Source organism: Pteropus alecto, unplaced genomic scaffold (assembly GCF_000325575.1).
Source record: "Pteropus alecto unplaced genomic scaffold, ASM32557v1 scaffold125, whole genome shotgun sequence".
Taxonomy (NCBI): domain Eukaryota; kingdom Metazoa; phylum Chordata; class Mammalia; order Chiroptera; family Pteropodidae; genus Pteropus; species Pteropus alecto.
Genome location: NW_006436888.1, coordinates 1,660,917 through 1,675,522, shown reverse-complemented (window position 1 = coordinate 1,675,522; position 14,606 = coordinate 1,660,917). Strand labels below are relative to the sequence as shown.

The window sequence follows — 14,606 nt, the reverse complement described above, 5'->3', positions numbered from 1 at the left end:
AATCTTCTTTCGTTTCAGTCTATTTCTAGTAGATAATGAAATCAATGCCCAGAATACCTTCCAAATTGTAATCTTTCTTCTCTCTTCCTTCCCAACTATTTTTTCTTTTTAGGCATTTTCATTATCTTTTATTTCTTCCCTTTCCCCCATGGAGTCAAGGCTGCTTAACCCTTGCCCAGGTGCAGAAGGTGATGTTATCGTGATGTTTAAATCTTTCTGTCCTGCATTATTTAGAGGAAGCTCTGAGTGCCAGGTCTGCAGCATTGAAAGCAGCCCAAGTGCCATTGAGAAGGGCAGCAATGCCAGGCCCTGGGGGATGAGGATACCCAGGCTACAGCCTCGTTAACTCACCAATGGCCGTAAGGAAGAGCCCAGCCTGGTCGATGGGAGTGTTCCCCTCCTGCTCGTAGTAGTTCACGGTGACCTTGGTAGGGAGGGAGTGCAGGGGTAGGGAGAGAAGAGCAGAGATCACAGATCACAGGCAGGAAAATCTGCAGTGATGACCTTCCCTGCCTCACACCTCACAGCCTGTCAAGCCAACTTTCGCTAAACAACTGAACCCTCTCCTCCAGGAAGCACTCCTGGGTTGGTAGGCTGCTTTCCTCAGATTATTGAACTAGATAGGGGACTCCCCTCCTTTCAGAATGTATTCAGGGTACCATCTGCCTACCAGTGCCCCCTTGTGTATTCTACTGCCTGTGTGTGGGGGGTCCCTATATCTGCCAAAGTGTATATCTAGCTCCCAGTAAGTAACTAGCGAGTGGGGCTGAGGTTGTTTCCTTTGACTAATGATGCCCAGCACCGTCACTGCCACGGAGCATGCGAAGTTCATAATTAGAGAACCCAGTGAAGAGAGAGTCTAGTGTTGGCTGTACCACTTGGGCAAATCAATCTGCTGCATGGGCGCCCAGCACCCCATTTATACACAATGAAAACCAGGATGTTTGTGGCTTTAACTTCCAATGATTCTAATATTTCATCATTCAGCAGCTCACAATTTTAAACTTCCACGAAACTATCATCCTGTGGTCTAACACTGAGCCGTCTTATATAATAGCTACGAGCTGGAGGTGATTATTAAGCACTTGAAATGTGGCGAGTCCAAATCGAGATATGCTGTAAGTATGAAATGCACAGCAGATTTAGCCTTGGTATGAAAATAGTGAGTAAGACATCTCATTAATTTTTTTTGTGCTGATATCATATCGAAATGATAATATTTTGATGTATAGAGTTAAGTAAAATATATTATTAAAATTAAGTCCACCTGTTTCTTTTCCTCTTTTAATGTGGCTTCTGGAAAATTGAAAATGACACATGTGGCTCACATTCTGTTTCTATTGGACAGTGCTAGCCTGTCTTGATTCCATGGCCCCTTGTTCTGGTGGCCTGTGGAGGTGGACTTCCTCAGCCATGGTACCTTGTCACTGCTGGCCTCGGTGCTCGCCTGGTTCATGGTGAGCCGCAGTGTGGTGCTGGGAGACAGAGGCCAGCGTCTTTTGCCACTGGTGACCACCTCCTCGGCCTGCCCATCACACACCACCTCCACCTGCACGTGCTCCGAGTGCTTCAGGCTGAAGGTTTGGGCCCCAGCTGGGGCTGCACTGTAGGGAGAAAAGAGAGCGGATCGTGGGGATTCTTGGGACAAGTGGGACAAGGGGCTTCAGGAGGAGACTGCTGGAGGGGCGAGGCTGAAAGGACTCTCCTAGATCATCTGGTCTGGGGGACCCGAAAGGACCCAGCTGCACCGCAATCATCTGGTAATGAGGAGGGTACTCATTAAAAATACAGATTCCTGAGCCAGTCTGGTACCTACTGAGTCAGAATGTTTGAGTGGGGCTGGGAGATCTGAATTCTTAACGGGCTCCCTTGTGCTTCTGATGGGCAGTCAGCTTTGGGAGCCACGTGGTACCGTAAGGGGGGGATGACTGGGGCCCAGACAGAGGAATGAGTTTGCTCCAAAGGCAGCACTAGGACTAGAACTCTGTCCCCCAACCCCTGTCCAGTGTCTTGCCTGGAGGCCAGGAAAACTCGGCTGGAGACCAGGAGGCGGTCGTCAAAGTGCTGGGTTTGCACAGGGATGGAACCTGGGACTCGGGTTCTAGAGGGGCACGGGTGGACTGGCCCTGGCACAAAGATCCCTCTTCCCTGTCATAGCTGTCATGGCTTGGAGTTCCATACTTTGAGAGTCATTCCTTGGGGTTCCAGAAAGGAAACACTTCTGGAATTCTTGAAAATCTAACAGTGCAGGAAACTAACTGGTTTGATCTGATTGCAATGGACTGTTTGTCTTCCCCTAAACTCATGCATTAAAGCCCTAACCCCCAATGTGACTGTATTTGAAGATAGGGTTTTTAGAAGATGATTAAGGTTAAATGAGTCACGAGAGTGAGGTCCTAATCCGATAGACTCGTTGTCTTATAAGGAGAGAGGGGGAGAGAGAGAGAGAGAGAGAGAGAGAGAGAGAGAGAAAATATCTCCATGCACACCGAGGAAGCCCATGTGAGCACACAGCGAGAAGGAGGCTGGCTGCAAGCCAAAGAGAGAGCCCTCACCAGAACCTGATCATACTGTCACCCTGATTGCAGACTTCCAGCCTCCAGTGCTGTGAGAAATCAATTTCTGCTTTTAAGTCGCCCAACCTATGTTATTTTGTTATAGCTGCTCAAGCCGCCTAAGACACTGGCTTAACGGGAGGCAATAGGAAGCACAGGGATACCAGGAGAGGAAGGTGCCCAAGGCTGATGGTTTTGCTAAATCCAGCCCATAGTCTGAAGGTTCCCAAAGAGGGCTCAGAGGGATTTAGGTGGGATTCTCATGGGATTTGGGACTAAGACATAGGTACAAGTGTCTGCCTCAAAGGCATATCCTCTATTTTGAGAGCCTGGTGCTCCTGGGTTCCAGAATAATTCTCCACTATGGTTGGGCATCGGAATCCTCAGGGATGCTGCTTAAATCTTCAGGGTTTATTTTAAGGCTACAGCTTTGTGACGCCCATCCCCAGAGAGTCTGGCTGGCAGGACTGAGGTGTGGCTGGGGCAGCTGAAGATGTGAACGGTGGCCAGGGTTGAATGAGAGGTTTGGACCAGTGGCTGTCAAAGGTCAGCAGCAGGAACAGCGTCACCTGGAGGGCTTGTCACGACACTGATGGCTGGGTCCCTCCCCAGAGCTTCAGATTCAGTAGGTCTGGGGGTAGGGTCTGAGGATTTGCATTTCTGTGATGTTTCTGAGAACTGCTGATGCTGCTGGCCCAGAGGTCTAGATGTTCCACAGCACAGTCTGGTACTTCAAGCCCTGGGGTGGCCCAGGCCGTGAGGATGAGTCTGTTGAGGCCACCAGTTGGGATCTCAAACTGCAGGGGCCACTGGCAAAGGCCACTGGTCCCAGGCATTGGCAGGAGAAGAAGTATCCAGCAGCTCATGCCCAGTGCTAGGAAAGGAGCTCCATAAACAAGCTCAGGGCCTTTCAAATGATTGTCCATCTTCCCTTCCCCCTTCTAAGCCCCTCAGTCTATCTCAGGGAACCTGGGCTCATCTGAGGCTGGACACTTGTTGGCTATGGCCTGCTGCCCTCTGTTCACAACCATTAATAAGAGAAGCAAAAACCCTGGATTAGACGGTACATGTGCAGAAGATCTAGGTTCGAACCCAATTTGTCACTGACTTGCTGAGGGAGACTTGAGTGTGGAGCTGAGCACCAGGCAGCATTTCCCAAAGGTGAGAGTGGGCACACATTAAGATGTTTTTAGGTTCACATGGACAAACAGTTTAACAGATTTATGTGTTTATTAAATGTGTTATTTTTTTATAGTAACTAATAAAGACTTGCCATTTATGGTAAGGATGTAAGATATCCATTTAAAACAGAATTAGGAGAAAAATGTGAGTTGATTTAAAGAAAAATGTTAATAATATCACAAGTGGAATAAGGTTTTGGTAAAAATCAGCAGAGCCCAGGCAATTGTTGACTCAGGTTTGGGGAACAATTCTCTAGGCCAAGTCTTGGCTTTGACCATCAACCTGCTTGGTGGCCTTGGGCAAGAGGCTTCTCCTCTCTCCGTATCATCAAGTACCAAATGAGAGGATTGGACCAGGTCAGAGGTAGCTGGAATCTGTAGAGCACAGAGGGGGCAGGTTCTGGGCAAAGGGGTGGGGAGAAGGTGCTGAAAATCTGGGGCTCTCTCTGCTGGACACCCCCCCTAGAGCCATGCTTATTTTATGTGGTTTTATATATTGGGTTTCTGCATACAATTCTGTTTAGAAAAAAATGCTTTACAAACTCACAGGACAGGATGATTGTTTGGGACCTGGACTTTGTGAATAGTGATGTAAGTGATGCTTCCTGCCACTTTCCTTCCTCCAGGCCAGTAAGAAACTGGAGGAGGCCCCAGAGGCCCAGGGGGTTAATGCCTGGCCCACACTGGAGCCCCGCACCCACTTACTACCCCAGCACCAGCCCTGCTTGGAGCTGAGCAAACAGCTATTCTTGGAGCGGCCCTGGCAGAAGCAACAAAGGCACCCATTGTCCCCTGCAGTTCCTGTTGGCTGCCTCCCTCCCCGGGAAGAACTTTTCAGAATCCCCCGCAGAAACCTGAGAGCCAGGGGCTGTGGGTACCTCTGTTGTCCCCGGAGGCTGCAGGAAGGGGCCCAGGACAGTATCAAAGGCAAGAAACTGGTAGGAGGTGGTGGTGGCTATGATCTCCTGCTTATGGAAAAGAGGCAAAGAGAGGGTGGATGGAAGGATGGACTGCCAGTTCCTGTGATCACGCCTGCTCTGCCCAGCACATGGCCAAGCTCAATATATATTTTGGGAATAAATGGATAAATGAATCCATCCTTCTTGGTTTCCCAAACTCTATTTGATTTAAAAAATAAAAGATCAGGTGACTTGTCTGATTGAAATTATTCAGTGGTCCCTCGGTGCCCATCCATACAATAAAATCCAAACTCTTTAGCCTAGTTGTCACCCAGTGACGCCTCAGTCTGACTCTCCAGCCTCATGCTCTGCAACACCTTCCATCCTCTCAACGCCCTGCATTGTTCCATCTCGCTGTGAATTTTGCACATGCTGTTCCTCCTGCCTGTAAGACTTTTCCTGACTTCTCCGCCTGGCAACTGTCCATCCCTGTTTGAAGACCCAACTCAGTTGATTTGTACCCATGTTTATTTCCCCTTTTGGCAGTTAGCTTCTTGGAGGTAGGGACTGTCTTTTCTTGTTTCAGCACCGGGCCTAGTATGGGCATACTAGTAAATATAAATGTTTGCCGCGGGAAGGGCTGGAAGAGGAGGGCTTTGCTTATGCCATTAATTATTCACTGCATGTGTATTTATTGAGCACTTATTACGTGCCAGGCACAGTTCTAAGTGCTGGGGGTAGGTTGGTGAAAAATGTATTTCCTGGGCCCATGGAGCACATATTCTAGTGCAAGAGAAAGACTTCCGATGAATTACATAATTAATCGTGTGATTACGGTTGTGGGAATTGCTATAAAGGAGAGGTATAGGGTGACCTGAGGCCCTGATCTGGGAGTCAAGGAAGGCTTCCTAGAGGAAGTAGCATTTCAGTTAAAGTCTAAACTTTCCACTCTGAAGGATAGACAAGACTTAATTAGACCAGTGGTTCTTCATTTGAGCATATATCAGCATCACTTGGAGAACCTGTTAAGATGCTGGTTGGTGGCCACTCACAGTCTTCGATTCAGGTGGGGTGGGCTGAGGCCAGTGACTATATTTCTTTCTTCCCCCAAATTTTATTGAGGAACAATTGACAAATAAAATTGTATGTATTTGAAGTGTACCGTGTGATGACTTGATATACATATACACTGTGAATGAGAAGATGCATTTCTAACAAGCTCCCAAGTGATGCTGATGCTGCTGGTCTGGGGACCACAATTTGAGAACCAGTGAATTGGACAAAGTGAAGGCAGGAAAAGGAGCAGAGATTTCCAAGTGGCGGGAACGGCTGGGGTGATGTCTTGAGGTGGACGTTTGCCCAGCACGTTGGAGAAATCGGAAGGAGGTCTGCATGGCTGGAGTCTGTGAGGGGGAGGGGAGGGTGGGAGGAGAGGATCTGGATCCTGGTGAGGAGCTGGCCTTGCTCCTGAGAGCACTGAAGGCTTCTAGGCAGGGAGTGGCATAGTCATTTCTGCACTGTAGACAGATAACCCAGGGTGCAGAGTGGGGAATGGATTTCAGGAGAGCGATACTGGGAGTAGGGGAACCAGGGAGAAGGTGACTGTAGCTGTCCTGGTGAGTGATGATGGTGGTCTGGGACCAGGTGGTGGCCATAAATGGAGAGAAATGGCCAGTTGGTTTCAAACAAAGGAAACTTGAGCTAGACCGGAAAGCAGCATCAGATGTAGAAGAGGGATGTTCACTCAGTCCAATCCGAGGGAATTCTGGGCTTTGTGACTTAACATCTGCCTAGCCCCACGAGTGCCGGGGAGCCACCAAACCTCAGTCGGTGGGGAAGGTCACCAGCCTGGCCCCGCAGTCCCAGACTTAACGGCATGATGTGCCTGCTCCTCCCCAGCCTCTGGCTCTTTCGGCTCTTCCCCCGTCCCTGAGCCTTGTTGGCACCGGCTGGGGCTCAGCCCCGCGGTAACACCAGCTTCCAGCAGCCTGGGCGTGACATCCTGTCCTCAGGTCTTTGTCGGGGTGGGGTGTGGGTGCCAGCCTGACATTTAACCCTAGGTGAGGTATAAGGGGAGGAAGGCGAGACCTCACAGCTGGCGTGGTGGCTGGACTTCTGAGGCAGGTGATTGCTCCCAGACAGGGATGGGTAGAGGCAACTATGTCCCTTTGTTCAGCCAGCCTCCTTTTCTGCCTGAGAACCTCAGCAGCCCCCCTCACTAGGCATCAGTGCCTCCAGCTGCCCCGGGCCCTCTCCTTAAGGAAGAAACAACCTAATCTATGGTCACTCTCTCCCCAGACACCTTCACTGACTCCCCATTGCCTGCAGAACAAAGTCCATTGCCTGAGTCTGGCATTTAAAGCCCAGGCTGAGCTCACTGACATTCCTATGCCCTTTCTGCCCCCTGTGTCCCATAATGCACTCGGTTACTTGCTGGGTAGGTGTGCTCCTGCGGAGCATGTCCTGGTCACACTGGAAACCCCTGTCCATCCTTCAGCTTGATTGCCACCTCCTTCAGGAAGTCTTCCCTGATCCCATCGTTCAGGACTCACCTCTTCCTCCCTTTGCTGGTGCCTCAAGCAACACTTAACAAGTGTTGTTCAACATTTCTCTTCCATGAGCATTTTAAACTCTTTGAGGCCACATCTCATTATTATTTGTTTTAATAACATATAATAAACCCAATACTAACGCATGACAACTACTTACTGAGAATTAGGTGCCAGGTACTGTTCCAAGCCCTCGGCCCACCTGATCTCGGTCCTCCCTTTTGATAACCCCATGAGGTCTGTATAAATGCCATCCCATCTTATGGATGAGCATGTTGAGGCCCACAGAAGCTGAGCACTTGCTCCAAGTCCTAGGGACAGTAACGGCGGAACGTGAGGTGAACTCTGAGCCTCGCTGCTCCCTGCTTGGGAGAGGATCTAATGAGATGGCTTACAGTCCTCTCAAAAGGTCTTCCAGGAAGGGACACTTGGTGGGGGGTGGGGTGAGAGGCAAGCCTGGCTCAGGAGCGGATCAAATGAGAAGCTCTTGGTAACCTCTAGAGCCCCCTACTATTTTTCAAGATGGAACCAGAGGGCCAGAAGGGGGACAGCAAAGGCGAGCTTCCTGTTCTGGGCTTTTGGATGAATGACTGAGACAAGCAGGCTGGGACCAGTCAAAGCCCCTGGACACAGGGACTGGCATAGCTGGGCAGGAGAGAGCCGCCTCTGAAAACTGGCCTCCCCCGAAATTTAACGGGCATGCCTGCCCAGCTGAGGGGGTGAGTGCTGGGGTGAACCCCTGCCACCAGGCTCCCACCCTGACTCAGGACTCTGTAGGCAGGAAAGGAAGGCTCTTGGGGATCCCAGCTGTGCAGGAGGCCTGTGGGCTCGAACCACAGGGTGCCAGGTCCTTCTTAGAACCTTGCCCCTCCCTGAGAACTAGCTTGAAACCTGAGCCCTGGAGCAGTTTCTGGCAGGGTCTCCTTTTTAGGGCTGAGGGCTCTGGGAGCTGTTCTAATTTATGTGGCCACCTGACCAGGCCTGATTCCTCCTCATCATTCTCTCAGGAGAAGTGCTGCTCTGGCCAAGCTTGGCCACATGCCCTTGACCTTCCACTGGCCCATCCAACGGTGCCTGTCCCTTGAGGCTGGGGGTGGAGAGCTCAGCCCAATGATAGGCTAGTCCACATCATTCATTCATTCTCTCAACCAAGGAGCTCTTCATTGACTCGAAGGCTGGAAGGGCATGGAAACGGGGCAGAGAATGCGGAGGAGGACACGCCTAAAACACAAGTCCCCAAAGGGAGCCCGGCCGGCAGCGTGGTCAGGGGCCTGGGCTTTGCACCGCCACCATTAACTGGCTGTGTCGTCTTGGACAAGCATTCCTTACCCCACTTTCCTCAGCTGTCCAGGGGGCCAATAATAGCACCCAACTCATAAAGTTGTTGTGAGGTTTAAACACATGTAAATGATTAAATACACGTGAGATGAACATGCAAGGCACTAAGAAGGCTGCCTGGTACAGAATGAGTGTTCGGTAAATGGTAGCTAGGATTAAGTAAATAATAATAATATCTGCAAAGGAAAAAAACTGAGATGAAATAGAGAAAGCCTGGGGCTCAAGGCGTAGTCAAGGAACGTGCATGGAGGAGGTGACATTTGAGCTGAGACTTGACGGGAGAATGTCAGCCTTGCAGTGGTCTAGCGGGTAGTGCTCCAGAGGTAGAGCACCTGCAAAGGCGCTGAAGTGAACATGAACTTGGTGCGTTCAAGGGCCAATAGCATCTCCAAGCCAGCGTGGCTGGAGCGGAGTGTGTGCAGGGGAGTCGGCAGTAGATGGATCAGTGAGGGGGAGCCTGGCACTCTATGGGAAGGGGAGACCATGGCACCCCAAGTCCTCGTCGCTTCAGGCTGGATTGCAGACTCTCTCTGGCCTTTTTCCTAATGATCCTTTCTAAAATACTCACACCAACCAAGAGACAGAGAGAGGAAGTCTAGGAGGGAGTCGAGGGAGTAAGAGGGGAGTAAATTTAGATGTTCCAGGCTCTTCCCTGAGATGTGACACATGCTGCACCGTTTCTGGCTTTCCCAGCATTTTCCCGTGCCGATGTCTAGGAACTCCTGCCCTGGTGCTCCCTTCCTGTCTCCTGCCGGAGAGTGATGGGCAAGCTTCTGCCTGGGGTTTCCCGGGTAAGGGGGCAGAGAGTACCCCTAGCTCCCACCTCAGAGGCTCACCATGAAGTCAGATGTAACCAGGAGACTGCTCCGCAGAGGCAAGAGACGATTGTAAACATCATCTCCTGTAGATCTCATGATATGGATCCCAACCTCTCTCCACCAGGGACAAGGGGACACCTGCTCCTTGGACAGATGCATAGGCTGAAGGAGGGACAGGAGAAGCTGTCCCCACGGCTGGCTTGCGGGTCAGTGGGGGAGTCGGGCAGTGGGATCACCCCATTCCTTCACTCTGAGGCTGCCCTTTCTCTAATCCCTGCAGATCCTGCGGTGCCCCTGGCTCCCGCGCAGGGAATACATACATCACTCACCAGAGGTGAGGGTGAGAGCAACCCGAGGCATCACTCACTCCACGCCTCCTCTCCAAAGTCAAGCCGGAATCAGACTGGGACCCAGGCCAGCCCCAGTGAAGACGCGACTGCTGAGTAAAGAGACCATGGGGAAGATTGCGTGGATAAGGCGCACACATGCCGGACTGAAGATAAGAACAAGTGGAAGTAGTAGAGGGAAATAGCAACACCTCTAAGAACTATCTCGACGCGAATCTCCAGAAAAAGAAATCCCACTTCCTTTTTTCTGTGTATCTGCTCGTAGCTTGCTGGAGACTAGTGCTCAGAATGAGTCAGAGTCGGGCGTCCAGCCCCAAAGAGACAGTTTTGCTGGGAGAGGGTGGGTGGACCACAGGGTCTGCTGGGGACGGGGCGGGTGAGGCCCCTGTTGGGTCCGGAGGGGAGGGAAGCTATGTGTGCATCTCAGGAGAGGGGGTCCAGGGCCCTTGGGAAAGGGGGTGGGTGTTGAGTCCTGTTCTCTCACCTCCGTGACTCAGAAGGAGTGAGGGGTCAAGACACCAGTCCCTAAGTAACCGGCCCAGGGTCCACTAGGCCTTGTTCCTTGGTGTCTCTTCGGAGACCCTGGGGAGCGTCATGTGGGGTCTTGAGTCAGGACTTGTGTCTGGGTGGGGAAGGACTCAGTGGGAAAGAGAAGGTTGAATGGGGGTGGGTAAAGCCTTTGGGGGCAGTGGGCTCATGGCCCAGGTGGAGGGTGGAAGGGACACAAGCTGAGAGGGTCATCCAGTTCAAACTGCCAGTTTTGGGGTCACACAGGACAGAGTGGAGGTTAACAGTATGATTTCTGAGGCAGACAGAACTGGACCTGAGTCCTGCATGACATCAGGCAAATGGTTTCACTCCTCTGAGCCTCACTTTCCTCATCTACAACACGGGTCGATCCCAGCAGAACCTCCAAGGTCTATGGTGAGGACGGAAGGAGATAATGCACTCGGTCAAGTGTTCACTAGTGGCTCCTGCTGCTGCTAATGCTGACAGGAGCCTTTACCACTACGAATATGAAGAGTGATGGCAGCAGGAGCAGCCCAGCCACAAGCCAGGGATGCTGCTGACCCCCCGACAGTGCACAGCACTGGCCCCCACAGCACAGAACTGTGCGGTCTGCATCGGGATAGTGCCAAGGATGAGAAACGCTGCTCGAGACCTGCGCTGTTCGGTGCAGTGGCCACTGGCTACGGGTGGCTATCGAGCATCTGAAATGCGGCGCGTCCACTCTGAGATGTGATTTACACATCGAATTGCAAAGACTTAATATGAAAAAGAGTATGTAAACTATCTTACAAATAATTTTATATTGATTATAGATTAAAATGCTAATGTTTTGGGTTAAATAAAGTATATTATTAAAATTAATTGCACCTGTTTATTTTAACCTTAAGAATGTGGCTACTAGAAAATTTAAATCACACGGGTGGCTCTGCTGGGGGCTTGCATTCCATGTCTGTTGGCCGGCACTAGTCTGACTCTACTACTTCTCTTGGGGGTGGTGGAGAATCTTAAGTGCAGTGCAGGTGGGAGGTGTGGGTCGTTGTGGCTGTGGCTGATTTCTTGAGAAAGGACAAAGGGGATCATCACACCTCCGCCCTCTGCCAGAGGGAAGATGAGTCCACACCTCCTACACTCCCTGCCCCCAATTGGGCTGGGTCTCGCTCTGCCAGGACAGAGGGAGGGCAGGGGGACTGAGCATGGCCGCCTTCTTTACCCCCGCCCCCCCGGAAGTACCATGCTAGTCTTTCAGGCTGCACAAAAAGTGCCTCAGTGAATAAACAGGCGGGTATGGTGACAGCTGAGGCTTAGAGGCTTGAGCCTCCTGGCTCCCGGCCTGCTCCCTGGCAGTGCCCAGTTAGGGACTGGGGGTGGGGAAAGGAGGGGAGCTCACCCAGACCGCTGAGGACTGGACCACACCCCACTGCTGTGTTTAAACCCTCAGAAACTGCCCCTGAGATTTACTGTGGGGCAACCGAGGCCGGGGGCAGACGCGTGGAGAGGGTATCTGGTCTGCAGGCGACCAAGCCCTTTGTCCTCCGGGAAGGAGGCTGGGGCTTGATGGTATCCTCGTGGCCAGTGCCTGCTGAGTAGGTGGCAGGAGACTGGCTGGGCGGGGTTGCCAGGGCCAGTGAAGAGGACAGAAAGAATGGGCTGGGGAGGGTGTGTGGGAAGACACATGGACGGGGTTTGGTGGGGGCCTGAGAGAGGCAGGGCGCTCCAGATGACAATGATTTTGGGAGCCATAAGCCACATTGGCACCTCCAGCTCAGCTCAAGGCACAGAGAGGTTAGGGAACCCAGCCAAGTTATGAGGTCCCAGTCCAGTCCTGCGTGCTCCCCTCTGTCAGCACAGACCCCTCCCAGCCTGGCAGTGGGGAACATTTCATGTTTGGAATAGAGGGGGCTGCACAATCCCAACGGGACTCCCTCCACCGCTTCATCTACGCCAGTCACAGGCCCGCCCTGCATTCTGTAGGGAGATGGATCGTTGGACTGGGCTGCTTCCTGGGGGCTGGGGGGTAGTGGTGGCGCCCTCCATCCCCACCCCCCTACATCCTGCCGTCTCAGAAATCCCACCCCCCAACAAGTTCGTGGACAGACGAAGGGTGGGGGAACGGGGTGCTCAATCAGGGGCGCCCTGCTGACAAAGACCCCGCAATCTCCGCACCCTCAGCTGACCCCGGGGTGAAGTCGAAGGAAGGCATTTGGGGACACGGAGCTCACAGCCAGTGTCTGCGGACAGGCAACCAGCAGCAGCCCCCAGGGGGCGAAATCAGAGCCTGAGCAACCCCCAGGGCCAGGATCCGCCCCAGGGCAGCTCGCAGCAAATCCCCGAGGAGGCTCCGCGGATCTGGGAGTCGAGTGAGGGGCTGGGCTGAGGTGGGTGGTGAGCCTGGAGGGTCCGAGGGGGAGGGGAAGGCAATGAGGAAGAAGGGACTTTCTGGGGAGCGAGGGGGGAAGTGAAACGGGAGAGGCTGGCGGGGAAGCCGAGGGGGTGCTGAGGGTGCCCTGGGTGCCGGAGAAGGCCAGGCGGTTGGAAGACTAGGGTGCGGGGGAGGAGGACCTGGGAAAGGGGGAGAGAGGAAGCTGGGGCTGTGTCAGCGTGTCTGGGAGGGTCTCCGGATTTCGGAGAGGCTGACGCAGGGTTTGGGCTGTCAGGGTTCTGGGTGAGGGTCTTAGAATTTCTGGGCGCGGGAGGCCCCCGGACGAGGGGCAGTTGGGGCTGGAGGAAGGCTGTCCGTGCGTCCCCGAGTCCCGCAAGGGTCTCGGGATTTCCGCGGCCGAGATCTCCTGCGAGCCCCGGGGGCGGAGGCAGGTGTAGCCCCCGCGCGGTGGCCTCGCTCACCTGTAGACGTCGGTCCAGAGGTACGTGCCCAGCACGTACACCGCCTCGACGCGGCTCCCGTGCAGCAGCCGGACGGTCCGCTCGCGCAGCATCCTCCCTGCAGCGCCAGGCCCCATGCGGGTCCTCGCTCGTCTAGGTCCGCCTGGAGCACCTGTCGCAGGTGAGCCAGCTCAACAGCTGGCGCCGACCGATGCTCCGCGCGCCCTTATTCGGCCGCGGGTGGGTGGGGCATGGGCGGAGCGGCCCGCCAGCTCCTCGCAGTGGGTTGAGGGCCCGTCCGTCAAATTGATCACGCCCTCAACCCTTCCGGGCCCCCGCTGTGGTCAGGTTGAGGACAATTTTCTCTTTTATTCGTGGTTCATTGATTCAACATACTGTCAGCGGGCTCCCAGCTGCCCGGCGCCAGGGCGCAGGACCAGTGCCTCCTCCAGGCGCCCCCAGCCCTGCTGAGTAGATAATGCAAACGTGGAGCTGCCATAGGGGTGAGGACGGGAGGTGGTGGCAGCCCCGAGGGAGTGGGTGCTATAACCGAGCCTGGTGTCCCGGACCTGAGCCAGAATCAGGGGCGTTTGCAGACTCAGGGGAAGGGAAGAGAGGGAGCTGTCTGAGCAAAGCCAGGAAGCCAAGTACAGCCTGACACCTCCTCAGCCCCCAACACTCAGATGGGTGCTGCCGGAGGGAAGTGGGGAGAGGGGTGACAGTGGAACCCGGCTCCTGCATGGCCAGAATGCCAAGCCAGGGCCTTGGTGCGTGGGCCATGGGGGCCTTGAAACGTCTTCCTCAGGAGTGGTCAGGTGTGGAACAGAAAGTAGTCATTCCAGCTGCTATGGATGGAGGTGGCCCCCGGAAGGGGGGGGGTCACTGAAGACCCCTGCTGGGGCTCCCTGAGAGGGCTGGAGAGAAAGGGAATGATCTGACAGTGTTTGTGAAATATTGATGTTTCAGCGGAGGGACAGTGAGGGGCACCGTTTTGGCCTTGGCCGCTGGCTGAAGGAGGGCCCTGGAGGGTGCCAGTACAGCATCAGTTTGTGCCTTGTGGAGGTTCAGGTGCAAAGGGACATCCAGTAGGGGCCTAAACCAGCCCCTACCCCTATCCCAGATGACTCAGCCATGTGTGAGTAAGTGGTTCTTGCTGGGGACAGGAACTGGGGAGTGAATGGGCAGAGGGCAGGGGGGCGGGGGGGAGGGGATGCATGTTTGAGAATGGGGGAGGGGTGTGCCTGAGCACGAGGGTCCAGGCTCAGAAGTGCCCAGAGCTGAGACACACTCAGCCCCCTGTCTCCAGGTTTCTCAAGGCAGACCAAGTTAGGAGATGGTGGAGAGCCCAGCTTCTCCTAGGTGGCCGGGACCTGGGAGGAATGTGGGTGGGGAAGGGGGAAAGCCTATCTGGTCAAGGGGCATCTGTCCCAAAAGGCACACAGACCCAGGGAGGTGCTGGTAACTTCTGATTGGCTCCAGGCCACCACCGAGTGCATCATCTAATTAGCCCGCCAGTGGCCACCTGCTGAAGAGGAAAAAGTGGTGTGGCACAGGGCTGACTTCGAAGCTCCCGAGGTGGGCTCCTGTCT

General features: G+C 53.8%; 1 protein-coding gene across 1 annotated transcript in view; it reads right to left on the bottom strand.

Moving 5' to 3' along the window:
* The window catches only part of PADI2 (peptidyl arginine deiminase 2), a 40,801-nt gene extending 27,671 nt beyond the window's left edge, over positions 1-13,130 (bottom strand). Inside the window, 3 exon segments of the mRNA XM_006914312.1 lie at positions 352-424; positions 1,421-1,604; positions 13,039-13,130. Coding sequence (XP_006914374.1) covers positions 352-424; positions 1,421-1,604; positions 13,039-13,130 — 349 coding nt within the window.
* Positions 13,131-14,606: the final 1,476 nt, after the last annotated feature.